This window comes from Schistocerca americana, chromosome 1 (genome assembly GCF_021461395.2).
Source record: "Schistocerca americana isolate TAMUIC-IGC-003095 chromosome 1, iqSchAmer2.1, whole genome shotgun sequence".
NCBI classification, from domain to species: Eukaryota; Metazoa; Arthropoda; class Insecta; order Orthoptera; family Acrididae; genus Schistocerca; species Schistocerca americana.
In genome coordinates, this window is record NC_060119.1 from 473,912,861 (window position 1) to 473,940,428 (window position 27,568).

The following is a 27,568-nucleotide window of genomic DNA, read 5'->3' on the forward strand; positions in this document are numbered from 1 at the left end:
GGTAATACGAGACGTTAATGTAGTAATATCGAATTTCGACGCTAGTTAAACATGTTGTTCCTCGCAATGCGATACTGGCAAAATTTTCTCCAGTTGGGGTCACAGTATCTAATGATGGATTTTTTTATTAGTTGTATAACTGAACACTACGCAGTAGGTTGTTAAGAAAGCATTAAAGGTATAATGGTTTGTCAACAATACTAAGGAATAATCTAAATACCTTTGTACGCGCCCTAATCTCTCTTATCTTATTCTCATGATCCCTACGCAAGAGATACGTTGGTGACAGCATAATAGCCTACAATTACTTTCGAATAAAGGTTCTCTAAATTTACTCTATAGGGTTTCGCGAAAACTTCGTCGTCTTTCTTCCGAGGATTCCCATTTAATTTCCCCGAAAATTTCTGCTGTACTTTCGTATGGGATATGCCGAGCTGTAACGATCCAAGTAGCGCGTCTTTTAACTCGTTCGGTATCTCATTTCTACCTGATAAATACTCCAAACACCGGAGCAATATCGTAGAATTACTCGCTCTATCGTGCTGTATGCAATATCCTTAACAGTTACGTCACATTTTCTCAGAAATCTCCCAAAAAAGCTACATCTTACATTCACTTTACCTAGCAGTGACTTTACGTGATCATTCTAGTTCATATCGCTTCTTAGTGTTACCCTTAACTACTTTCATGATGAAACGTGCTCAAGAGATTCATCAGTAATATTGTAATGACGGATTATTTGGTTCTTTCTCTTTATTATATGCATTATCTTATATTTTCCGCATTCAAAACAACAAATGGAAATTTTGTCAAAATCTTTCTCCAGCTCCTTGCAATCGTCCAATGACAAACTCCTGTACACCACTCCATCGTTAGCGAACAGTCTCGTAGTGCTGTTGATCCTATCCGATATATCATTCTTATGCACTGAGAACATTTGGAGGTCATCGCATCCTTGAGGCACAGCCGGTGTTGCTTTCTTTTATGTGTAATATTTGCCGTCCAGTATAATGTACTGGGTTCTGTTAATCAAACACTCCTTCATTTTCGAGGATACATCGTATGATCGTACCTTGGTTACTATTTCAACAGTGTGCCACGGTTTCGAACGCATTACGGAAATCTGCATCTAGAGGCAAGCTACGAAAGGATAATACCGGATAAGGAGCAGTCTATAAATTACACGTCTTAAGAAATCCAAAGTGCGCGTAAAAGGTCGTATGTTTATTACGCTGCACCCTAACGAAGTGTAAACACCAGATCTCTTAGAAACACGAAATTATGCTACTGCTACTGTGCCGAAGTTGTGTTTGAATGCAAAGACTACCTGTTGCTGACGGGCAAACGTATTCTGTCTGCAGAAGAAACGCCATACACACAAGGCGCTTCAAAATTCTTATTACAGGCTTCTAGGAGTTGTAGAGGGGACCTGTTAGATAAAGATTTTATACAGGTTCTCTTTTACATGATGAAGGACGTCCTCTTCAAATACGAGAGTGGAGCAGCACAGACAACCCTCCTAGTTTCGGACGTGCCAATTCTCGCAGTCGTTGTCGTCGGACGAAGGTGTTATGTGATGTCAGAATTACAGCAAGGACCGACGATGTCGCCATCTTTCAGCCTCTGTGCGTACTGTCAATGGGAGCCTTGCAAATGATCCAATTTTTAAACTATTTCACATCATAACGGTACATTCCCGGACGTCGGTTCCTAATCAAAACCCCATCTACTAAGTCCCTTCTACAATCCCTAGAAAGGTGTAATAGGAATTTTGAATCACCCTGTATAAAACGAAACAAATGTGTCGAACTGCAAGGATGGATACTGCAATTTCGCATTCGAAAGTATAGTAGCGAGACCAAATAAAGTCACAAAATCTGGTGGAAAACACGTAGGTAATACTAATCAAGGTATCCACAGGTCGAATACTATATTATGTTCAAATAGTGCACGGCTTGGCAACTACGAGTGGTAAGAGACTATCAAAATGACGGTAATGAATTGAAGACTGTTAAGGCGGGTGGCTGAGGGACCCCATTTATCTTCTTATCACGGAACAGCGGCTACAGCTGGTGCAACTGATAAAAGTGGAAGCTCTACAGTGCCTCCATTGTTCTCCCAAAGTATCCCACGTAACGTTCATAAGCACCTTAAATCACAGTGTGAACTATTAGATGTTTCTGTGCGAACAATGGTGAAATTAACATCACGTTCAACAGAAGTGGTCAGTGACCGAATATTTGTAATAATATTCGCATTCGCTACTAAGAGAACAAACTAGTTACATGTGATGTAATAAATCGGTGAGAACCGAGAATAGTCAGGCAGACGCAAGATAAAGTTAGTGCACAGCTAGCAGAATGAATAAATTTATGTTTTGTTTTCTGTAAGAAGCAAAGCTTAACTGCCAACAGAAGCTGCAATTTTCGGCATTAGTGCCACGTTTACCTGCTGTGATTCCGTGGCGCCTCCCCCTAACACACACACACACACACACACACACACACACACACACACACACACACACAAGAAAGGAGCAAGAAATTATTCAGCGAATTATTCAGCGGCGTTGAACTATAGAGACGGGCAATGCCCAAGGTCGAATGCATGAAGAACACTCGCTCGAGGTGGGGCTCGTATAACATAACAGAACTATGAAGATTTTTCTCCACCAGGTTAAATGGGAATCCTTGGAAGAAAAACGACGCAGTTCTCGTGAAACCCTACAGGGTAAATTTAGAGAACCTTTATTCGAAAGTAATTGTAGGATATTATGCTGTCATCAACGAATCTCTTGCGTAGGGATCATGAGAATAAGATAAGGGAGATTAAGGTGCGTAGAGAGGCATTTAGATTAGGAGTTTTTTTGCTCAATACACGAATAGAATGGGAAAGGAAATCAGTACTGCTGCTAACATGTTCCTTCAGTCATGGACTGTACAGTGACAATTTTTATCTACACTTATCCTGCTGGGCCCCATTCCTCTAACTGCCGTCATTAACTCGTTCAATCAGTTCTCAAATGGTTCAAATGGCTCTGAGCACTATGGGACTTAACATCTGTGGTCATCAGTCCCCTAGAACTTAGAACTACTTAAACCTAACTAACCTAAGGACATCACACACATCCATGCCCGAGGCAGGATTCGAACCTGCGGCCGTAGCAGTCGCGCGGTCCCGGACTGAGCGCCTAGAACCGAATCAGTTCTCAAGTAGTGTTCGTCTGTCAGGAGCACTTAACAAGATGGATCAAGGAATTAGGTAGAAAAGATTCAGAGAAAAGCTATGCATTTCGTTAAGGGTTGGTTTAATTCACGCTTTGCTCTGAAAATTCATAGAGCCCGTGTTACGATTCAAGAAACACGCGAAGGTAACCCGCAGATGTCACAGGACTGCATACCGTTTAAACTTTGCATCAATGTGTATCTTGAAGATCGCAACAGAGAGCAAATAGCCGATATACAGGGTATTTTTATAAATTAGTTATACGAAACTAATCTTTAATTGGGAAAAGGATACTTAACTTACAGAAATATTTGATACAGGACTGAATGCGGTATATCTTCAAGTTTTATGGCCGGCCGGAGTGGACGAGCGGTTCTAGGCGCTACAGTCTGGAACCGTGCGACCGCTCCGGTCGCAGGTTCGAATCCTGCCTCGGGCATGGATGTGTGTGATGTCCTTAGGTTGGTTAGGTTCAAGTAGTTCTAAGTTCTGGGGGACTGATGACCTCTGAAGTTAAGCCCCGTAGTGCTCAGAGCCATTTGACCCATTCAAGTTTTATTTCCGCCCAAAACTGTTTTAGTGGGAACCACGAACGATGGCGGTCGAATTTAGGCTTAGGCTTGTTGTGCGCACCTACGTCACGTGTTCTCAGACAGCCAGTAAGCATCAGTCGTGTTGTGAGCGTTCTGCTGTGAATGTTGTATGCAATGCGTACATTAAACGTGATCTTAGCGAGTTATTTAGTGAATTTTTATTCCATTGTTTGCGATTTGTCCTGGTCGATGGTGGTGGTGAGCGACAAATTCCACCAAGCAATCGAGACATAATTTGCTAGATACATGTTTTCATCAAGCGCAAAGCACGTGTATGCGCATACTGCAACTGTCGCTCGGAACCGAAAACAATGAACCCCTTGTCCTTGTCTCGAACTGCGGGAACAGCCATCGTTCGTGGATCTGACTAAAGTTTCCGATGATCGCGGTGGGTACCGTGCGCGAAATGAGTTAATCAATGTGGAGTGCAGAACGTGCGCAGTGTTGTTTATGGTTTCGTGAATCCTAATCTGCTAATACAGTTCAGTGGCAATTCGGGACTAAATATGGCAAGCTACCACCTCAAAGACAAACTGTTATTAAAAGATACAGCCGCTTCACTTAAATTGCCTGTGAATTACACAGGACGCCGGTTCAGGGCTGGCTAGCAGTTCAACAAGTTTGGCGATCATATGTCTCGTATCAGCTTAGAACTGAATATGCCTAGTGTTACAGTATAGAAGGCAAGATTGCTCAACTTCTTTAGACTGCCGACCGACCCTAACTTGACGTCCTATGTAATACACAGCCAGCTTCGGTGAAACGATTGTACCAATTAATAACAGTTTGTCTTTGAGGTGGTGGCTTGCGATATTTAGTCCTGAATTGTCTCTGGACTGTAGTAGCGGATTTGGATTCGTGGAACCGCAAACAATACTGCTCACGCTCTGCACCGTAATTACGACTCCATGACGAATGTTCACACAACTCGTTCGCGCAGGCGCCAAGCGGGAACATCAGGAACTAACAGTTTTAGGCGGGAATAAAACTTGAAGTTATACTGCGTCCAGTGCTGCATCAAAAATTTCTATAAGTTATTTACTCGTTTCACAATTAAAGGTTACTTTTGTGTAACTAATGTATGAACAACCTGTACATTATTCGTTATCGGCTACTAGTAAATATCAACCGTAACTCTGTAGTTCAGTGATTAAGTGCCAGACTAGGAATCCAAATGTCTTTGAGTCGATACCTGGTTAGTCCTAGGATTTTTATCTATCACTTCTTTCACTTCTGGCCAGTGTTTTTAATATGAAAAATTCCTAGTTGCATAGTGGTTCTGAATCCACGTTAAACTGTTAGACCTTCCTGTAACTGTGTGGCTAAGTCTGTTCACCTCAGATAGGACCCTGTCTAGTAAATCACTTTGGTGTTCCAACCCAATTTTCGGGTTGATGACAGCTTCACTCAACCATTGCAAAGTGGCAGATCTGTTACTGGAGTTAGCGTACCAGAACAACTAGCAGTTGTGCCAGATAACATTCATCGAACATTGCGTCCTGTGCATGGGGAGAACTGTATTCCAGGAAAACTGTATCTAAGTGCTAAGCTTATCCATTACGGATGTTTAAGAACCTGTGACTGTTTATTCGTTGTAAATGCAGAAAACTGCAACCAGTCACTTCTTTGAAACAGTTATTTATTCCATGAACCGGTTTTCGAAACTTCTCAGTCTCGTCTTCACATGGTGTACAGGAGGTTACATAGCTATTTCAAAGCATAATGCTTGGTGCTGGCTCTGCGACTAAAGGATGGAGCATGCCTTTCCACACAAGCGCCATATGATTTGACGCCACTCTCATGCCGCCTCTCCCCAACACCTTACCGCCCCCCCTCATACGTTAGTTGGCGCTCCTTAGGCTCCTGATAAAACCCTTAGAAATAAATCTAAATTTACAGTCGACAAGATTTATTTCATTATTAATTATGATACATCATCTGTACAAATTTTGCACTGGGGTGCCTCTGGCGGACGTCTCAGCTTGGCGTCCCAAGCGGCCTCATGTGTCTGTTGGGTCCTAAACCGACCCTGGTTTTGAGAGATGGAGGGTGTCGTATTACTTGAAAGTCCAGCCTCGTGGTGAGACTGTAAACGTCTTATCCTAATGTACCACCGTGCGTGAAACGCTGCGGTCCATATGCTGCATGACCTGGTCTGTTGACTAGGAGCGTGATTCTGCTGAGTGACAATATCCCCCTCACACAGCAGGTCAAACGCAGGAGTTACCATAAGTATGTCATTGAGAACCCTTATGACATTTGCCTTGAAGTCCCAACTTGCGCCTCAGTGATTTTCAATTGTTTGAGGCCATCAGAAACGATCACCATGGGAGACACTTTGGAGACGATGAAGCCGGAGCCCGAGAGATGACGCACTGGGTACGACAACTGCCACAATAACAATTTGCGGCAGGTTTTCGAGGCCCTGTCAAACGATGGGATAGATGTTTCACTTTACAGGTGAATATGTTGGAACAACAAAATAAATATGAGGCTCATTTTCGCGCCAAGGGTGTTATTTTACGACGTGTTCATTGAATCATCGGCGTATATGTTCCTTCAGCTCGCGTAAAAGTAAAATTAGAGAGAGATACAGGAGTGCAGCAACTTCTCTTCCCTCTCACCATCGGCGAATGGTATAAGTAACGAAGAGAGGTGGTGATTCAGATATACATATGACGGTAGCTTACGCCATACAAATGTAGATACATATAGATTTAACAACGTCGGGTCTCTCTCTCTCTCTCTCTCTCTCTCTCTCTCTCTCTCTCTCTCTCTCATCAATTGTCCATTAGGTGATGACATGACTGCTGCATCAACATTTTAGAAACAAAACTATTTCTTCTGTGTTAGGCTGGATAAACGAGGCGCACTCATAAGTAATTCAACACAACACTTTTTTTCTCGGTCACTTTCGGTTGAAAAAACCTGAAATTTGTTTTGGTACATCGTAGAATACTCCCACTTCAACTCATGTAGTTTCATGAAGTTCCGATAGCTGGCGGCGCTTTACGTAGTGTTTGAAATGTCGTCTAACGGAGGTGTGTTCCAAGCAGAGAGCTGCCATTTAGTTTCTTTTAGCGCAAAACCAGAGCATCGCAGACATTCGTAGGATCTCGCAGAAGGTCTACGGAGAGCTGCCAGTGAACACAAGCACGGTGAGTCTTTGGGCTAAGTCTGTCATCATCTCAACAAGGTCGCGCAGATCTGTCCGATTTCCCGCAAGCCAGCCGGCTACACGCAGATGCGGCTCCTGCAATGTTGGAACGTGCGGACATTCTCATTCGAAGTGATCGACAGATCACGATCGAACACCTCCCTGCTCAGCTAGACGTCTCTGTTGGTAGTGCTGATGCAGTCGTCCACCAGTTGTGGGATTAAAAGGTGTGTCCCGCTGGGTTCCTCGCCTTCCATCTCTTGTGGCCCGGTGGAGGATACATTCCGCGGGTAATAGTACGTGGATAATAGGGAGGGTATTGATTCAACAAGACGATGGCTCCGACGTTGACCAGTAGACTGGTACCATGCGGGAATACAAGCCCTCCCACTAAGATGGCGTAAGGCCGTCGCATTGAACGGAGATTATGTTGAAAATGGGGTTTTGTAGACAATAGATTGGGGAATAATTTGGTTGATTGGAGTCCTGAAAAACACGAACCTGCTTTCAGAAAAAAAAGTGTTATAATACTTACTGAATGCCACTCGTACATTGACATCTTGCGGACATGTTTACGGAATGAGTTATTTTCGAAACACTAAGCTCGATAAATGTAATTTCGACAAATATTCATTTCATTGCTCCTTGAGGCCTTCCGTAGGTGTAATAGAGTGGCAACTCTGAAACGAAGAGATAGGAATAATTGCATTTTCTAAAATCACATATCTTCACAAAGTGTTCTATAAGTTTTATGCAGCAATACATACCCTTAGTGTAGGTGCCACGGTATCGTTGCGTTGTATAGTTTAGGAACGCGTCGTGGTCAAACACAGTCGCTTCCAGGAACTCAAAACCACGTTCGTGTGTGTTGTGGTAGGGCCAGATGTGGGCTGTGAAGCGGATGCAGAAGTCACTCGCGTCGGGCCGCTGTGTGGTCACTCGCGTTGTGATGACTTCATCACCTACCCGCAGTTGGCTATTTCTCTCTGTTTCCTGTGATAAGTTTAGAATAACATACGCCAGTGCTTGAATTCCAAACGCGATGTTGCGGATCACTCAGTAATCAAATTACGAGGTCTAAGTGCTTTTGGGAAGAGCATCACGTTTGTTTATACGGCATACATTTCCTCCGGCAGAGGTCGTAGTGAAGGTGATGAGGTTGTTATTCAGGATAGCCGGAAATCAAATCGCTGTTGGGATATCCTGTTTTTATGTTTTACAGGGTTTATTCGGAGCGTACGCCAAGTACGATGTTTCGGACCATTCGGCACTCACATTACGAAGTCTGCAATCCCGTCGTGTTCTAGGAAAGTTAAACATTCTCCTCTTTTTCATTTGCGAAACATTTCAGATGGTTTCCAACACGTCACTTCTACTCTTCTGTTGAAAAAAGTATTTCCTGTCATCATCAAAGCTCGTTGACGGCATTCTGCCTCAAAGTTTGTACACCATTCCTTCCTGTACTTTTATTTTGCTCCGAAGTATTAAAAAAAACATGCTTCTAAATCTGTGCGAAGCCGTGTCGTAATATAATGCAACAACAATGAAAATTGTGGACATCTACCTTTATAACCTCTGCAAGCCACTGCACAGTGAATGGCGGAGAGTACGTTGTTACAGTATTATCGACTATCTCTCCTACGGTTTATACCGTCCTGTTACGATTCTAACAGTGCGTCTCCGAATTCATTCTACATATGTTGCCTTGTCTGTTTGATAAGAACTTCAAAAACTGGAACAATAATGTTGAACTGGTCGCGCTAGCCTCTTGCCTGCGGTTTACGTTGCAGATGAATTTCATTTTCGCAGAACTCTTTCAGCAAATCTATGGCTTTCATTCACCTTCCGTAAAAGTGATTTTACGTGAGCGTTCCAGTTGATGTCCCTTCTTAATATTATTAATATTATTTCTAAATAATGATTGCTCGAGATGTTTACCATTAATTTTATAACCAGATACTATCGGTTTCTTTCTTTTTGTTATGTGCATTATCTTACATTTATCCACATTTTAAGAGAGTTGTTATTCATTACAGAGTGCGGAAATTTTCTCCAAGTCTTTCTGTAACTCCTTAAGATTGTCCAACAATAATACTTCCCTGCACACAGATGCATGTTCAGCGAAGAGTGTTTTAGTGCTTCTGGTTCTGCGTCATCAATCGTTTATGCTTATTGAAAAAATTAGAGATAAAGTGAACTTCCCAGGAGCACGCCCGATGTTACTGTGTTCTGTGCAATATCCGCCGTTCATTGCAACGTACTGGGTTTGTTAATCAAACATTCCTCGAGACAATCAGATATTTGCGAAGATACTCATTATATCATATCTTGAATAGTAGTCGACAGTGCACTATCGAATCCCTTTCATAAAAATGTAGGAAGATAGAATCCACCTGTTCAACTGCATCTCTTGTCAAGATATCGTATATGAATCTATATCTACATAATAGTCCGCAAGTCACCGTACGATGCGTGGCAGTGGGTATCGTATACCACTACTGGTAATTTCCTTTCCTGTTCCAATCGCAAATGGATTGAAGAAAAGACGACTGTCTGTCTGCCTACGCTCTAGCCAACGTCCCGATTATGCTGTATTTGCGGCCCTTCGAAGCGTACGTTGGCGGCAGTAAGATCGTTCTGCAGTCAACTACAAATGCAGGTTCTCTAAATTTGTGAAAAGAACGTCGCCTTCCGCCCAGAGATTTCCATTTGGGTTCACGAAGCACCTCCGTAATACTCGCGATTTGATAGACCTTCAGGTAACAAATCTAACATCACGCCTCTGGATTGCTTCGGTGTCTGTGGGTTTCAGCAATCCGACTTGGCGGGGATCCCAAACACTCGAGAAGTACTCAGAACTGATGGCATTAGCATTCTATACGTCCTTTATAGACGAGCTACACTTTCCCAAAATTCTTCCCATAAACCGAAGTCGAGCATTCGCCCTGCTTACTGTCGTCCATACGTGGTCCTTCCATTCCATATCGCTTTGCAACATTACGCCCAGATATTTGGTTCAAATGGCTCTGAGCACTATGCGACTTAACTGCTTAGGTCATCAGTCGCCTAGAACTTAGAACTACTTAAACCTAACTAACCTAAGGACATCACACACATCCATGCCCGAGGCAGCATTCGAACCTGCGACCGTAGCGGTCTCCAGATATTTAATCGACGTGGCTGTGTCAAGCAGCACACAACTAATGCTGTATTCGAACAATACGTGATTGATTTTCCTACTCATTTGCATTAACCTACGTTTCCATAGATTCAGAACAAATTCTGCCTAAGTCATCCTTTAGCCTTCCATAAAGCAAGCTGTACTAATCCCTTGGGAGAAGCTCCTTTTTCTGCAAGAAAGTCTTCGTTGTCTAGGTCCACAAATTTGAACCTTCGTTCATTATTTTTTTCCACAAATACGTGGATTTTTCAGCGTATAGAACGACGGTCCACAAGCGTGGACCTTCTAATTCTTAGTTTTAACATTAGAACGCAGCATCTTGCAAAGAACGACTTATGTGTTAGTTTAGGGTTGGTCGTAAGCTAAAAATGGCTGCTTCTATAAACGGGAAAGATTTGTAATCTGTGTTTTTTCTCTGAAGTTCGCAAACTGTTCTACAGGGTGAGAATTAGTTCGCATTTGCATAGATTTAATTCACTACTATGGAGTAACACTTAATACACTTCCTGAGCGTTCTCGTAAGTGGGCTTCAGATCATAATGCAGATTGGAAAAAAAGAAATCAGATGTTCCGCAACCAATGATAGTTAAATACTATAATGAACACATGGGAGATGTTGATCTTTGACAAATTTTATAGATGCTACATTCGCACAGAAAATTGGCCAGTATAGATTTTGCCATTTGTTGTTTGATGTACCATAGATGGCGTTCAGTCAATCAAAGAGCTAAACAGAGAAGACTGTCAGTGATTGACTACAGAATACATGTTGGCAAACTTATAATTAATTATAAATATGTCATGCTAGTTGCTAGGAGAAGAGGACATTCTCGTACAGTGAATTTCTCTGACAACGAAGATTTAGATACAGAAAATCTGAATCAGGAGCCAACAACAGCTGTTAGCTATCAACTGCTGAAGTTCGGTTTGACAATGTTGAGCACCTACAAACATAACTTCACGCAAAGAATGTTTCACAATGCAGGAAAACTAGCCGCAGCTCGAAGACAATATGCATCAAATGTGAAATTTACTTATATTTTGTCGAAAATAATTATTTTGAAACTTATGCTAAATAGTAAAGATTTGTTTACTAGTAGTTGCGGCTTATTACTTGCTATAAATTATTGTATGATTCTTATTTCATTGCATTTATGAAGCTATTTCAGAGCATCAACGAAAACCCGTATTGGAAATCATATACTTCGAAAATATTAGCATTAAGAAACCTATTTTCTGTGTGCGTTAACATATGCAGTTGATTTTTTCAAATAAAATAAATATTTTACTGTAACAGGAAGAGAAAATAAAAACAAAGGGTAGTATGTTTTCACGATAAGTGAAACTGGGCGTCCACACACATGGACTGCCAATTGTACCTTTGCGAATGATCGAAAAGATATATCTTCTGCATGTGTGGCATGCTTGGAGAATTGGTTTATTGGGAAATATGAAAAGAAAAATTTCCTTTTTTTAAATCTCGGAGTGAAGATGTTAAACTTAGAATATCCTGTAGGAGCCTGCAATAAAGGAATGTCAGCGATATTGGTCTGTAATTCTGTGAGTCATATCTTATTTCCCATGTTGTAAAAGCAGCGAATGACCGGCTTCCTTTACCAGGCAGCGGGACTATTGGCTACGCAAGAGATTCTTCAGAAATTTGACCTGGGAAAGGTGGTAATTCCGCGGCGCATTCAGTGTAAAATGTAAATGTATTCCATTCGTGACCTGGTCCATCGTCATTGCGACGTCGATGCTGCCATTTCGCTGTCAGTTCTACCGACTGCTGAAGCCACAGTAACGTAATAATACCGCAACGGCACTGCTTCGCGTTGCCTCCCGTGCTTCTGCTTACCTCTGCTGCCGCTGACTGCTCATGCGTCCCGTTGTGCGCATGCGCGCGAGTAAGGAGGTCACGTGACAGCACCGGCGCGAAACGGAAGTAGTTGGTCAACGCGGACGAGCCCACAGTTCTCGTCGGCGAGGGCCGCAAGCAAGACATGAGTAGTGCGTGTTGTATCGAAGCGTGCAGCCCGCGCGTCTGGATGCGCGCCGTTCACCAATACGACCGCCTGCTCCGCCTACGCACCACGAAAAAGGTACTGCGGCGTCGTGCGCATGGCAGCTGCCTACTCAACAAAGCCCCTGTTCAACCTTTCGGTTTAAATACCACACACATATATATAGCTGAAACATTTTACTGAGATACAGCGTCGCGGACGACCGCGCGTAGCCTCGCTGCGTACCTGCGAGGCTGCGCTCGCGCAGCGCACGTGCAGTTATTTCTGGTGCCATTGTTGGGTGCGCTCCGCGGCCCGTAAGCGGATCTGGAACGGGACGCGGCATCCTTTGTGGACCAAACCGGTTGCCTCTTTTGTTTGGGCTGCTCTGCTAGCTCCCTCACCAACTACTTAGTGTGGACACCACTGCTGTGCGCCGGCCGGAGTGGCCGTGCGGTTAAGGCGCTACAGTCTGGAGCCGAGCGACCGCTACGGTCGCAGGTTCGAATCCTGCCTCGGGCATGGATGTGTGTGATGTCCTTAGGTTAGTTAGGTTTAATTAGTTATAAGTTCTAGGCGACTAATGACCTGAGAAATTAAGTCGCATAGTGCTCAGAGCCATTTGAACCACTGTTGTGCGCTTCCTGTTTGAATTAATAGGCGGCGGGCGTCTAGAACCGTGTGTTTCTACCGGAATTACGTATACCCGATAATCATATTACGTTTTGAGGTTCGCATCAGCCATTAATTTTTAGGCTCACACAACCAGTCACATCTGTTGGAAGAAGTTTGTTTTACAAAACTTTAGACACTTTTTAACGTTCCTGATCATTGTCATTACTTATGTTACAGATTTTTTCATCATTTCAAGATGTGTTCTAAACGCTAAATTGCACTTTTACGGTGGGATGAATCATGAACTGAAATAAATAATTAAGGGTTCTAAATCAAGACGATTTTAGCTAATATCCTTCACGAAATTTAATTCTGCGGTGTAGGTACCATATGTCATGATCTAGTATAACTGCGAAATTAATTTGTATATGATGTCTTATGGTGTGATGAAGTGGTTTTTGCGCTCAGACATCTTTTTCTAGTTTTACCTAAAAGTGACACTGATATCTTGGAGTTGTCTTCAGGTGACATAAGACTTTTTTGCCGTGGCTGCCATCAGTGTGACAGTTGAACTCTTTGGTTCTCCCCGTGGTTGTTCTAAGCACTTTGTTTCGGTTTTCAATTTTATTATGTATGAATACCGTTGCAGTGTGCGTTATAATATTCCAAATTTGGCTCTTGAACTTGTTAATTTTAAAATAATTTTGGATGAGCATTTATTCAAAAATTTATCGCTGTATTTTTATCTTGGAATTCTGTACTTTTGAAGTAAGAGAAGATTAAATTTAGCAGGATTTTCGCAGAGAACGGCTAGTACGGACCGGAATGTTTAGAAACCTTCATTTTAACGAAAATCACGCAATCTTCACTGACAAGCAGTTTACACGACAGTCAGATTTTTGTAATTTTATTATATGTTTATGGTGAGCGAAGTTTAGAACACAAGTATGTCAGACAAACCATTCGTGCAACTCTCAAAAATACTCCAGAAAATCCACTTCGAAGCTTTCAGATTTTACCCTAAAGCACTGCTTTCCAAACTTTTCTACCTGCTGCCCCCGTTGCAACGCCAGTATATTATTTATTTTATTTATTTATATTTTGCTTCTTTCGAAAAACTGTTTGATTCAAACTTGCACTCTACACTTTAGTAAGAAAGGGTTATTAAATGTAGATTAATACAAAGCTAACTCAAATACTTAATTATATGTTTTCACTTGAACAACACTTTTCGCATCCAACATATTTTTGTGTGATGAGATTCACTAGACAAAATCAGAACTTCAATTAGATGCTTATTAGCCGAGCGGTCTGAGGCGCTGCTGTCATGGACTGTGCGGCTGGTCCCGGCGGAGGTTCGAGTCCTCCCTCGGGCATGAGTGTGTGTGTGTGTGTTTGTCCTTAGGATAATTTAGGTTAAGTAGTGAGTAAGCTTAGGGACTGATGACCTTAGCAGTTAAGTCCCATAACATTAAAAAAAATTAGATGCTTAAAACTGTTTATAGTTAAGCAGCTCCTGAATGTTAGGTTTCAAACTAGTTAAAGCACATCTAAGGTCATTCTCCACGTTCAGGCAACTGCGGTGTTTTGTTTCTATGATGCTAATGTCGAGAATCACGGTCTCACATAGGTCTGTAAATGAAAACTGCAAGAGTACTTTTTAAGAATTGTTTGCCACTCCTTGATAATAGGGGGAAAGTGGCTCAAAATTCATCCAACCCTATTTGTTGGAACTGTTCTGTAGCACTCGAATTACGTATCAATTCAGTTTCATCTTCTTGTATTTCATCAGAAAGTACATGCACATCAGTTGTGAACGGTGATCTGGTTAATTTACAGTGCTGGTCTTCTTCAGTCAGATGTGGAAAACAAAAGTATGATCTCTTGTTGAAGCCGTTCCAGGTGTTTATTGGACTCTTGTCTTTTTTAATGAACGTGAATCCGTACTAAATACAAATATATTCTTCATTATACAAATTTCTTTTAGCAGGCATTTTTACTCAACGTACAAAACCAGTAAAAATACTGTTATCTCCTACTAAGCACAAAGGGCTTAATACTGAGTTATGATTGCGAATCGCAGACTGAAGATTGTGTTGTCAGCAATAACTCGGTGACGCGTGAGGCAAAGCTGATGCTACCAACTCGACAAAAAAAATGTACTCGGTGACACTAATAAGAATATAAAATTTTTAACTTGTCTGACTGCGTGTTTATGGTTTTCTCTGCGCCCCCACGCCCTCAGGTTGGGAAGTAAGTCCATTTTTCGAGAGGCAGCGTGACATTGTGGTGCAATGCTCGTCTGCCTGAGGAGGGATGGGGCTAGATTTCGATTTCAGGCTGATACAAATTTTTAAAGAATGGCGCGTGGTCAAAGACCATTCCCGTGAAGCGTAAAATGCATATAAATTGGTAGCGCTTAAAGATTGGTAATCGCTAGTTCCAGTTCCGTTTCTGTCGTATGTTTTCAAATGGCTCTGAGCACTATGCGACTTAACTTCTGAGGTCATCAGTCGCCTAGAACTTAGAACGTAATTAAACCTAACTAACCTAAGGACATCACACACATCCATGCCCGAGGCAGGATTCGAACCTGCGACCGTAGCGGTCACGCGGTTCCAGACTGAAGCGCCTTTAACAGCACGGCCACACCGGCCGGCTGTCGTATGTTTTCGTTTATACGTCTCCTTCTTCTACTTTTTTCACTGAATTGTATAACCTGTGTCATTTGATAGTAAAATTCATCAAATATATGCTAATTAATATATAGCTAATGGTTATTTTTTATGAAAACTGCATGACTTATAATTTCTAATCACACACTGCACACAAAAATCCAGTTTTTATTTCAAATATAAATTCTCAATTGTCAATATTTCGTGTAAAATAGTTAACAAAGATTGTATAATTTTAAAAAGTCACAATCTTATTTTTTCATCTTTATGTACTTTACGCTTCACGAAAATGCGCCTAGAACATGCGCTGGTTTAAAAATTTACCAGAGATGGTAAATGAACCCAGGCCACACACGTGGCGGGCGATCATTCTGCTACGGGTCCCGCCTTGTTTTTGGGTATTAAAGACGCTCGAAAACTTCAAAGCTGATTTTCTCGAGAATTTTTGAAAGTTGTAGCGAACTGATTTCAGAGATCGCGAAATGATCTCTGAACTTAACATATCTTGTATATGAAAAAGAACAAAAATGCGATTGCGTTGTGGTACTCTTTTGAGTGCGACTCGTAAGTGCTTCTTCACTGGAGGAGGAGGTAGTCTTCATCACGTTCTAGTTTATAAAGTTGCGGTTTGGCCGAATAAGTTTGAGCGGTCATTATCTGTCTGCCTTCATTTGTGTGGTAAGATAAGAATAATTATGATGCACACGGGAAACCAAGTACAATAAGTGCTGTTTATTTTTTCCTCAATATTACTAAGTGCGTTCTATTTTGTTGCTCCAGTTCCTTAGCTCTACAGTAACATTGGCAATTCTCTCACCTTCCTGTGGCGCTCTTCGTCGGGCCTGTAAGGTAGAGGGTCGGTAGTGCCGATCTTCAGGGTATCCGGATAATCAGTTGTTAATTTTGCTGTGTGAGATGATGCGCTGTCATAACGTAATTTTTTTCACAAAACTTTCTAATAAATTTGCGATAAACAGAGATTCGTTAATCAGCAGTAACGGTACGTCTGTTTTCTGATGCTTTAGCAACAAAGGGAAAAAAATTTGCAACTATCTTCGTATCAGCTCTGCGAATTCGTCGGACATTTTAGGCTTAGGTTTTGTTCGGAAGACCCATTGAGTCGATTAACTTTTCTTTTCAGGATCATAACATTGAATCCAAGATTCATCACTAGTTATGATATTCCAAACCAAATTTTCCAGAGTTTTTCTGAAAACAATCAGGACGTTGTTGTTTCTGATTGGGAGTCAGTTCATGTGGAATCCATCGACAAAAGTGTTTTCTAACGTCTAACTGTTGATGTACGATGGTTGGAGCTGTAATAATGACAACGATTTATTAACAATTCAAAGTTTTGCAGTCCTTCAAAGTAGTCACCAGCATTATGCATAACCCGTTGCGAGCCACTCCGAAGCGCCAAAGTAACTGATTTAGGCATGCTTGTTCAAATACAGAGATACGTAAAGAGCAGAATACGGCACTGCGGTCGGCAATGCCTATAGAAGACAAAAAGTGTCTGGCGCATTGTTAGATGGGTTGCTGCTGCTACAATGGCAGGTTATCAAGCTAAAAATGAGTTTGAACGTGGTGTTATAGTCGGCGCACGAGCCACGGGACCCAGCATCTCCGAGATAGCGATGAAGTGGAGATTTTCTCGTACGACCATTTCACGTGTACCGTGAATATCAGGAATCCGGGGAAACATCAAATCTCTGACATCGCTGCGGCCGGAAAAAGATCCTGCAAGAATGGGGTCAACGACGACTAAAAAGAATCTTTCAATGTGACAGAAGTGCAACCCTTCCGCAGACTGCTGCAGATTTCAATGCTGGGCCATCAGCAAGTGTCAGCATGCGAACTATTCAACGGAAAATCGATATGGGTTTTCAGAGCCGAAGGCCCACTCGTGTACCCTTGATGACTACACGACACAAAGCTTTACGCCTCACCTGGGGCCGTCATCACTGACATTGGACTGTTGATGACTGGAAGCATGTTGCCTAGTCGGATAAGTCTCGTTTCAGATTGTGTAGAGCGGATGGACGTATACGGGTAAGGAGACAGTCTCATGAATCCATGGACCCTGCATGTCAACAGGGGACTGTTCAAGATGGTGCATGCTCTGTAATGGTGTGGGGCGTGTGCAGTTGGCGTGATATCGGACTCCTGTTAAGTCTAGATACGACTTTTGACAGGTGACACGTGCGTATGCATCCTATCTGATTACCAGCATCCGTTCATGTCCACTGTGCCTTTCAACGTGCTTGGACAGGACAGTGCGACACCCCACACGTCCGGAATTGCTGCAGAGTGGCTCCAGGAACACTCTTCTGAGTTTAAACACTTCCCAGACATGAACGTCATTGAGTATATCTGGGATGCCTTGCAACATTCTGTTCAGAAGAGATCTCCACCCCCTCGAACTCTCACTGATTTACGGACAGACCTGCAGGATTCATGGTGTCAGTTCCCTCCAACACTATCTCAGACATTAGTAGAGCCCACACCACGTTGTGTTGCGCTTTTCTTCGTGTTCGCGGGGGCACTACACGATATGGGGCAGGTGTACCAGTTTTTTTGGCTCTTCAGTTTATATGGAACTCGGAGGATTCCCTTAGCAGCGCCAGTTGTGTTGATAGTTCGATTGGTGCCATCTGTTGCCAGTTTTGAAACGAATACCGTGAAGGGCTTCCTACAGCTTAGGAATCGAGTTGAACTGACAAAGGCTGAAGCACAGGCAGTATGGTGAGTGGTACAGCACTTTCCGCCCCCGTCGTTCGAACAAATCAGCCACAACTAGCGCCATATGCGCCCGAGCGTTGTTGTGAAAAATGATGGGCGGGTCCTGTAGAAAGTGTCACCATATCTTTCTCTAAGCTGGTTGCTGGCTGTGTTAAAAAAATGACAAAGAAACGGTGACACTTTCTGCCGGACCCGCACATCACACAATGCTCGGACGCATATGGCCCAAGTTGTGACTGGTTTGTTCGATCGATGGGGCTGGGAAGTGATTTACCATACACCACACTGCTCCGACTTAAACCCTTGTGACTTCAACTTGATTCTTAAGATGAAGGAAGCACTTCATAGCCTTCGCTTCAGAACTGTTACAGAGATTCGTCAGACAATAGACCACTCCACTCGAACTATCTACACAACTGGCGCTGCTAAGATATCGTAAGACTTACACATTATTAGTAACAGGTTATACACAATGCTGGTGACTGCTCTGAAGTACAGTAAAACTTTGAAACATGTATTTCGCCCGAATAATTTCGGAAGATGTCCGTCGATTCTCTTCAAACATTGCCATAACAGCGGCAATATTTTCATCAATAATAGCACTTCTTTCGTGTCCTTCACGAGATTCATCGCTAAGAAAAAATCGATCTTCTTTGAGTTCGCTGTACCAATTATAAATTGTTGCCTTAGAAGGGGCTTCCTCGCTAGATGAGTTTCTAAGGCGGTCTTCAAATTGTATAGGCGTTAATGACGATTTATAGTCGTAAATGATAGTGGCCTGGAAGTACTCTCTAACATTCTTTTTTCGGCGCATAAAAAATCTTTAAACGATGTTGATTAACGAATTGTTTTAGGAAATCGAACAAACTACACAGAAAATTACAATTCAAAATGTCTGTCTGGCAAAGTTAATAAAATCTTCGTCAAATTTTGCAGCATATCATGGGTAAAGTAAATGTTCGTGCAAAACAACCACGTGAAGCTGTTAAGTCTTTACGACAAGTCGTCATGTGGACTTATTATCGGAAACGAGTGAAGGGAATGGGAATTTTGTAGTAAATAACGTGTCACGAATAGTGTCCGCTATCGTAAAGGCGGCGTTCCACTTTCCCGACAAGGGACCAGTTCCAGATGATCTCGAATTCCGAGTTAGTGAAGCCTGACTTACTGTATGGTTAAATTATCATATTGGAGTTTTGAGCACAGTTCCCGTGCTTGCAGAAAAATAGTAATGAATTAAGGATGGACCCTCCTTTTTGCAAGTACACGCATTATCGTTTCGTTTTTACATCCAAACGTGCTTCACCACAGTTGTGGCACCCTCAGCGGTTTTATTTATTATTATTTTCCTTTTATTTTACGTTATGTGCGTCCTATTGCCGCCAACCAAAATCAGCCACAGGTCTAAATTAGTGCTCCATGTCGCCACTGTAGTATTTTGCTATTCCTTAGCTGTGAAAAGTTTATTTTTATGTACCGAACATGTTTTTGTGTAGTTGAGCTGAACGTTTTCTTCTGCACGTTTGTACGTACTGCATCCTGTCAAGTTGCTGTGGCTTGGGCAGACGTTTCATTGTGCAAATTTACAAAACAAAACAATAATTTGTGTACTTGCAAAAAGGGGAACTCATCCTTTGTGTATTGTGCGTATGGAACTGGGTACCTAGAAACGACAGAAAGGCTTCGTCCCTCCGTAGCCCTCAGTGGTACACAGCCCCACAACAGGACACAGCAGGCTATACATCCCGCCGCCTCCCCACACCCAACCCAGCGTTATTGTGCGTTCGGCCCCAGTGGACCCCCCACCTCACTCCCCCCCCCCCCCCCCCCCCACCCTGGTCTTATACCAGACGAGTGTAACCCCAAATGTTTGCGTGGTAGAGTAAGTACGGTGTACACGTACGTGGAGACTGTGTTCGCGCAGCAATCGCCGACGTAGTGTAACTGAGGCGGAATAAGGGGGACCAGCGCGCATTCGCCGAGGTAGTTGGAAAACGTTTTAAAAACCATCCACAGACTGGCCGACACACCGGAACTCAACACTAATCCACCGGGCGGATTTGTGCCGGGGGCCGGCACGCCTTCCCGCTCGGGAAGCAGCGCGCTAGACCGCCCGGCTAGCCGGGCGGGCCGAACTCATCCTTAATTGACTAGTATAGTTAAGTGCTTCTTGACGACAGAGGCAACTTGCTCAGTGCGTGTACCCAGAATCTAGGATGAGGGTCATTTTTACTATATAAGAAGTGTGGGAGGTCTCTCTCTCTCTCTCTCTCTCTTTGTGTGTGTGTGTGTGTGTGTGTGGTTTTCCTGGAGCTGATGTGTTTGTGGGAAGTACGAGCTTAGTGGTCGCGGACGACGTCAATCGTCGAGTCAGTGAGGGAATACCTTGTATCCGCCTACACGGTCGCCAGTTTCCGCAGCGACTTGAGTGCCGTAGCTGTGTTAGAAGCTGTGGCAGCGTGGCGAACACGTGTCTTCCGTTTCCCGTTTGAAGCTGACAGGCGAGGCGGGAGCAGCTCCGCTATGGCGGAGTTCCGGATGGGGCGGGTGCTGGGAGAAGGGGCCAGGTGTGCTCCTTGGCACAGCCCAGCGCCTCGCGTCGCTGCGCATCCGGCACCTTGGAATTCGGCTTGCGGACGCTTATCACGCACCGGTCACGGCCGCGGCGCCTTGCCTCTCGTTCTTATTGCTTTCCTTTGTTTGTTCTTAACAGCTGCCCGTGTTGCACGGACGAGGAAACGGCCTTCCTGCTGACTGGGACACTGGCGCCGAGAGCACGTTATTTCGCCTCCAGATTTAGTCCTAAATATCGATGTTGCGAGTTTAACCCTAGCAATACCGAAGCATTTTCCGTAACGCGCATTACCGGGAGGGAGTTGAAGGAGGACACTTTATGCGCAGCCTAAAAATGTTAAAAAAAGAAAACTCTTGGTTGTTGTAAACATATATCCACAACATACTTTTTAAAGAAGTGCTGAGGCGTCCGAAAGGCCCATACCCTGAGAATATCTTTTACCACACTCCCTGCATTTATGACCAACACAAAAAAATTTTAGAATGGAATATTTCGTTTATTCTAGTTGATTTAGACTTTGATGTGTTGGTGAGTCCTGACTGTGAAAATATTGAATAACGTTCATAATGTAAAGTGACATCAACTAGTCAGACTTACATTTTTCGGTTCGGTGTAATTGAAAGGTCAGACTTTTAGAATATCCAGTTTCCAACAAGATTACTGTATTTCCGAAAGGCGGGCATAAGTAACCACCCCTGCCTTGGTATTATGAAGATTAAACATCGACCATCGATGTTTCGCCAGTGCAGTGGTTGTAGGAGTAGAAATAGTTTCTGGGAGAAAAAGACATATATCGTGTTTTAGTCTCCTATATCGTGTTTTTGTCCACTTGCTCACTTTTGGTATCACAAAAAGAAAATCTATTGGAAAGACTGACAAACTGCTTGTGTTGGTTACAGTTGTGAGATGGATAATGATCTGCCTTCAGAAACCGTGTGTAATGAAATAAGAATGATAACCAGACCTCAAACCAATTTGAGAAGTATCGACAACAGTGTGCTAACTGGAAGTTGACCGATCAACCCTCTTATCCTATATCGGTAGAAGTCTGAAGTCTCTGGGCTGTAAACATTTCTTTTCGGCTGCAGCCACCAACTACAGTATGAGGTAATAATTATTGTCCGCAGTGGTAGTGTTCTGTACTTCACTGTATTGTTTCTCTTCCTTGCGATAACTCTGCCCAAGTGTTACAGTTACGATCTTAACTAAAAATGTTAATATACAAGACGATTTCAGTTTCGATTACGAACAACATTTAAACAGCCTTTACCTCCGTGCGTGATTATTGCTTCTCCGGAAGCGCCTAGCACAGGTCGAGATGACTACATTGCAGTAGGCAGGCAGCGCTTCTCTCCGCTCCCCCTTCCTCCCCCCCTCCCCCCGCCTACCTCTCCAACCCTACACAGATAATCACCTTGCCTATGTGGGGGTGGCTCCGCTCCCCGCAAGCCCTTCTCGTAATCGTCTAACTTACAGTTAACACACGGTAAGTGGAATTCAGCATTCTGTATGACTGAAAGATTTTTGCAGCTGCGTCGAGTGGTTTATATAATTAATTGCCTTGCTAGTGCACCACCCATGCTAATAACCGTCTGCGAAAAGTACGCTGGGCAGTAAAGTAATGCCAACAACTGCCCGCCCGGCTAGCCGCGCCCTCTGACGCGCTGCTTCCCGAGCGGGAAGGCGTGACAGTCCCCGGCACGTATCCGGCCCGCGGATTAGTGCCGAGGTCCGGTGTGTCGGCCAGCCTGTGGATGGTTTTTAAGGCGGTTTTCCATCTACCCCGGCGAATGTGGGCTGGTTCCCCTTATTCCACCTCAGTTACACTATGTCGGCGATTGCTGCGCAAACACTGCCTCCACGTACGCGTCCACCGTAATTACTCTACCATGCAAACATTTGGGGTTACACTCGTCTTGATTTAGCATGTTGGAAGGCAATCAAAACCATCAAGGATTTGCCTGAGTGGTTGAAACGACTGTCAGTAAAATTAGCAAGACGTTGACATAGCAGAGGAAAACAGAGAAACCAAATTTGACTTATACGGTGAACATTAAAACAGTGCGAGAAAACAATAATTTACAAAATGGAGCAGTTCAGTTATCTTCCACAAGATTGCGTTCTAAATCTTAAACAAGTTCCATTAGAAGAATGGAATCACATCATCGATACTACCTATCTAAAACTACAAAAAATTGCGATGGAGTATTTTGAGTTGTATAGCCATGTCGTGAGCATCTAAGATACTGTTTTCAATAACAGGATATGCTGCTTTTCATAGCGCAGTAGACAGAGCAGGAAATTTTTCTCAGTAATGTTAGTCTATCTACAAAAGAGGCGTGGAAGGGGTAATGTTAATTACTGCTTTGTTTATTAATTAGTAAGTATGGTAATAAATGCAACCTCTCACAGTCAACACACAAACGCCGAAATAGCGGCACGTCTTGAGATAATTGTTCGCGGAATAGAATATCAACTACAATCACGTAACGGTGGAAAGGCATGTGGATCAGACGTGGTACGTATGAGGGTCTACATGAATTGTGCGATACAACTTGTTCGTTTCTTGCATCAGTTTGTCGTAGGTCGTTAGAACAACGAAAGGTATCAGACAATTGGAATAAAAGCGTAGATCATTTATGTTTTCTAGAAGAATCGTGGGACAAATGCGCATAATTATAGACTCACGTCGTTGACGTCAGTATTAGAGTTATGGCAGTTGTTTTATGCTCGTGGATCATGACGAAATCTCGTCTACAACAATCAACCTTGGGTCTCATAAGCAGGGCTCTTGAGGAATGCGTAGCGTCGTATACAAAGGCGACAAGGTTGATGTGGTTGGTTATTTGGCTGGTTAGTTTATTCATTCGCTGGTCGTTTTATAGCACTGTGTAATTTTATTACAACAATAAAACCTAACACGTGGCGAATAAATGCCTCGTTAATTGAAAGACTATTACAACATTTATCCACATATCGTCACGAGCTATTGCACTCGCTGCAGTGACATTCATGTAATCAGAATTAGACCCTACAAGACTCTCCCTAATTAATTAGTTTATGACAGCCCCATGAATTGTTATCCTTGACTATATAATGGAATAACGGTTTAAAAGAACTAATTAAATCTAAACCAGACTTGGTGGACGATTCAGAAATACACTATTCAATAGTTCTTACCTGTAGAGTCATCTATAAGGGAAGCAAGTCGGTAACTGGGAGATATTTGCATAAAGTCTAATTCTTATTTAATATATGTAGATCTAGACAGCAAGATAAATTCTAATGCCACATTTTCTTGCAATAATGACATCAATAGCATGTTAGGTGCCTTAAAACATTCTGCTGATAAGAGACTTGAGTATTAGGGATGACGCTGTCACAGATTTCCGAAAGAATAAAAGTATCTTTTGTGCAGTTCATTCACATTAGCTTCGACAAATGGGTACCACACCTCTTGCTACCAGCATTTCTTAACACCCAAACACTTATGACTATAGGCTTTCTTTCTTCATATTCACAGTTATATGCTACACATCAAAAAGGTCTTGCGAATAAGGCTGACGTGAACGGCTTCCGAGAAGATTGACAGAACCTATTAAACCGCAGCGTTCCATCGTCATCGTGAAGGCATTCAAAGACTGTAACACTAGTCCCACCTCCCATTACATTGTACATAGCACATCACGAACTTGGTGCTCTCTAACGCTTCATCATTCCGTACATACTCGACACGGCAACCTTTGCTGCATTAGCACAGTGCTACAACTCTGCACTAGGCTTGTGAGTAACTGAACTATAGAGAAAAAGCTGCATCTCGCCCAACATGAGTTACCACCTATCTGCCCTTGATATTTCGTGGGGGAAAACCATCTCCATTGGCTGTCCTGGCGAAAAAACACTCGATTCTGGTTTTCAGTTGAACTTTTTGTGGCATCTCGAACAAGTTTCTCTGTGTGTAGTTCCCTCTTCCAGCTCTAAAGAGAGCAGCTGCAGTGCTCGAGAAACAGCAGACCGTGCCAGCTAGGAACGTGTCTGTACTCGGCCAGAGCAGAACTCACTTCGTCCAAGCAGATGTGCTCTGCCCTGGCACCTCTGAAAAACAATGGCTACCCTTCTCAGATAGTGCGTTTCGTCACGATGAGACCCACGCAAGGCCGTCTCGCTATGGAGACTCTTATTACATAGCCACGGTACGTGTTTTTGACATTCTGCGATCCTTATTTTGACTCTTGTTTAAATCACCAGCGTTGAGAGTGAAGTGCTGAATTTTAATGCCCGATACCTTATGCTCACCGCATAATGCAACGAAACTTCTTCTGTGGCTGCGTGCTGACATATATACACTATTTAGGTCTCACCTTATAATGCCGATACTACTCTGGTGCAGTTAATGTTGTGGCCACGGTGATGTGCGACGTGCAGATAATATGATCCCTGTGTTCAGGCGTACCCGTTACTATCTCATTTCTGGACAGCTATTTATATCTATACTCTGGGAAACATTATAAAGTACATGAAAAGAGTACCTTCTGTACACAATATTTGTTTTTTTCCATTCCAGTCACGGATTAAATGTAGGAAGAACGATTGCGTGCGTAAGTTTTGTGCATGCTATTTTTAATCCAACATAAACTTCACGATCTTTTTTTGGGGAGGAGGGGGGGCTAAAAAACCATTTATTCCACCACCCCCTGTTGAGAACCGATTCTTTGCTACACAAGTGTCCTCTGTACTGTCTCTTCCGTTGAAAAATATTTTTTTGCTACTTTCTTACCAATAAATCGAAGCCTGCCTTCGCTTTACCTACGATTTCGTTGTGATTCCACACAGTTGACACGATACTGTGTTGTTAGCAGCTACATAGTTTCATTAATGAATCTGTTGTATAGAACAGTTCACATTTCGTTTCCTTTGTTTTTCATCTTTACCCGGACGGAATGATCTTTCCATTCCCACGGGCCCATTAAAGTATTCAAAACAAAGCTATAACAATTCACATCGACTTTTTATAGGGGCATTGTTCACTCACGGCGGTTAAAAAAAAATCGTCTATCCTTACATTCAAACTGTAGTAAAACTGAACCCCAAGTAACCACAAATTTGTCACCTTGCTGTCGGTCTCATCAACTATCCTACCAACATAATTATTATAAACCAACCGGAGATTGGATGTTCCAGTAACAGCAAATTATTCCCAAATAGCCTTTCTTAAGTTTCTGTGTTACATTGGCGAAAACCAGATGGCAGTGTGCGTCTGAAGATTTTGCTAGAATGACCTGGATTTACAGGGGAAATTACAACATGTGTGCTGCACCATCAGAAATGCGTCGTCCATTTCATGACCTGATGTGTCATTTATCGCAAAATATAACGGCAGACACGAATCGGTGAAACGCGAATTATCTGTGTGGTGCCTGTGTTACTGGTCAGCATTTGTCATCTGCGCTTGATGACCTCTATTATAACATCATTCTGCGCAGGTAAATTGGTGACATTATGTCTTGATTTGCTCGTAAAGCACACATGTACAAGCTTTTGGGTAATTAACTCTTTATTATTATTATTATTATTATTATTATTATTATGCCATCGTACCATGGAGAGAAAGTTGCCTTTCCCCGTAAGAGACTATTATGTGAAAAAGCGTGAAAAATACAGTTATTTATCGTCACTGAACGATTTGTGGATAATTTTCCGTATACATATTTTCATTAACAGTATGTCTCCTCACTTAGGTCTTCTACTCTTCGTATCCACTCTTAAAACTACGTGATTAAAATTTTGTACCCGCGCCTTTCTCGGCAGGGCCTGAGTAACTAAAAACGTCCACCAGTCGCAGTACCTATTTGCCTCCTACTCTTCTTACCGAACTCCTCCTGCATACTTTTCCAAATAGTGGCGGCCCTGGGAGAAATTTTATTCTGGAGAAAGGTTAGCCACAACCAATGGATTGTGTACCTCGAAGCCGATACTCTTCTTTCGTATCAAACTGTGTATAAAACGCATCAAAATCTGAATCAGGATGTTCAGTACGATATTCCAGAAATCGATTCCTTCTTTCTCCTTTGGTCCCATCTCTCGGTGATAGCATCGAGGGAACTGCTAGGAAATGCTTAGTTGAAAAGCGCAGTGAATTTATTTTCTCTCTAGCAGCTTATGCTAAATTCTTGAACACTTACAGTATTATTATTTCTTACCATTCCTTCTTTTCCCATTACATTTGTCCGTAGATACCTCAGTCAAATATAAACGAGGTCGTTTTTCCCTTATTTTTGATAGCATGTTATTCCTCAACGCTTGTTTATGTGGACCTGAGTGGTTACCAGACTGCGTTAGCGTCACGCTATTGTTTCGTTAGAGAGTTGCTTGCCAGCTATCTTGATGTGACGTAGAAGTTCACGTGCCTGCTGAATAGCGCGTTATTATTCCGTTCTACGGCCACGAAGGTGTTGAAAATATCAACAAGCTTAGAACGGTGTAAAAGACTTCCCGAGTCACGAGGCGTAAGCACTGGATGGCGAGCCAGTAATGAAGCAACTCCATTAAAGAGCATTTAGTTAGCTACGATAGATAAGGTGCTAATTTTTAGGGTGGCAGGGCGGTGATTTATCCCCATTGGTGTTTCCTCCTTAGATTTTTTGCAGGGACATATCAATGTAGTACACTTTACTGCCGCACGCACCTGGGAATTATTGAACATACGTACTGCTTGAGCAAAAAGAATCATAACCTTTATGTGTGTAGCTTCTGATTAGTTCACGATGTATAAGCACACACTACTGTAATAATGTGAAGTAAATTG

The 27,568-nt window shown here is 42.7% G+C and overlaps 1 protein-coding gene across 3 annotated transcripts in view; it reads left to right on the plus strand.

Annotated features, from left to right (window-relative positions):
• LOC124603740 (inositol-trisphosphate 3-kinase homolog) overlaps positions 1-27,568 on the plus strand; it is a 483,015-nt gene that overhangs the window by 403,130 nt on the left and 52,317 nt on the right. Inside the window, exon 1 of one of the 3 annotated variants that reach the window (XM_047136423.1) lies at positions 12,143-12,255. The exons of the other annotated variants lie outside the window; for them this stretch is intronic. Coding sequence (XP_046992379.1) covers positions 12,157-12,255 — 99 coding nt within the window. The 5' untranslated portion in view covers positions 12,143-12,156. Of the gene's footprint in view, positions 1-12,142; positions 12,256-27,568 lie in introns of those variants that run through there. 3 annotated transcript variants of the gene reach the window in all.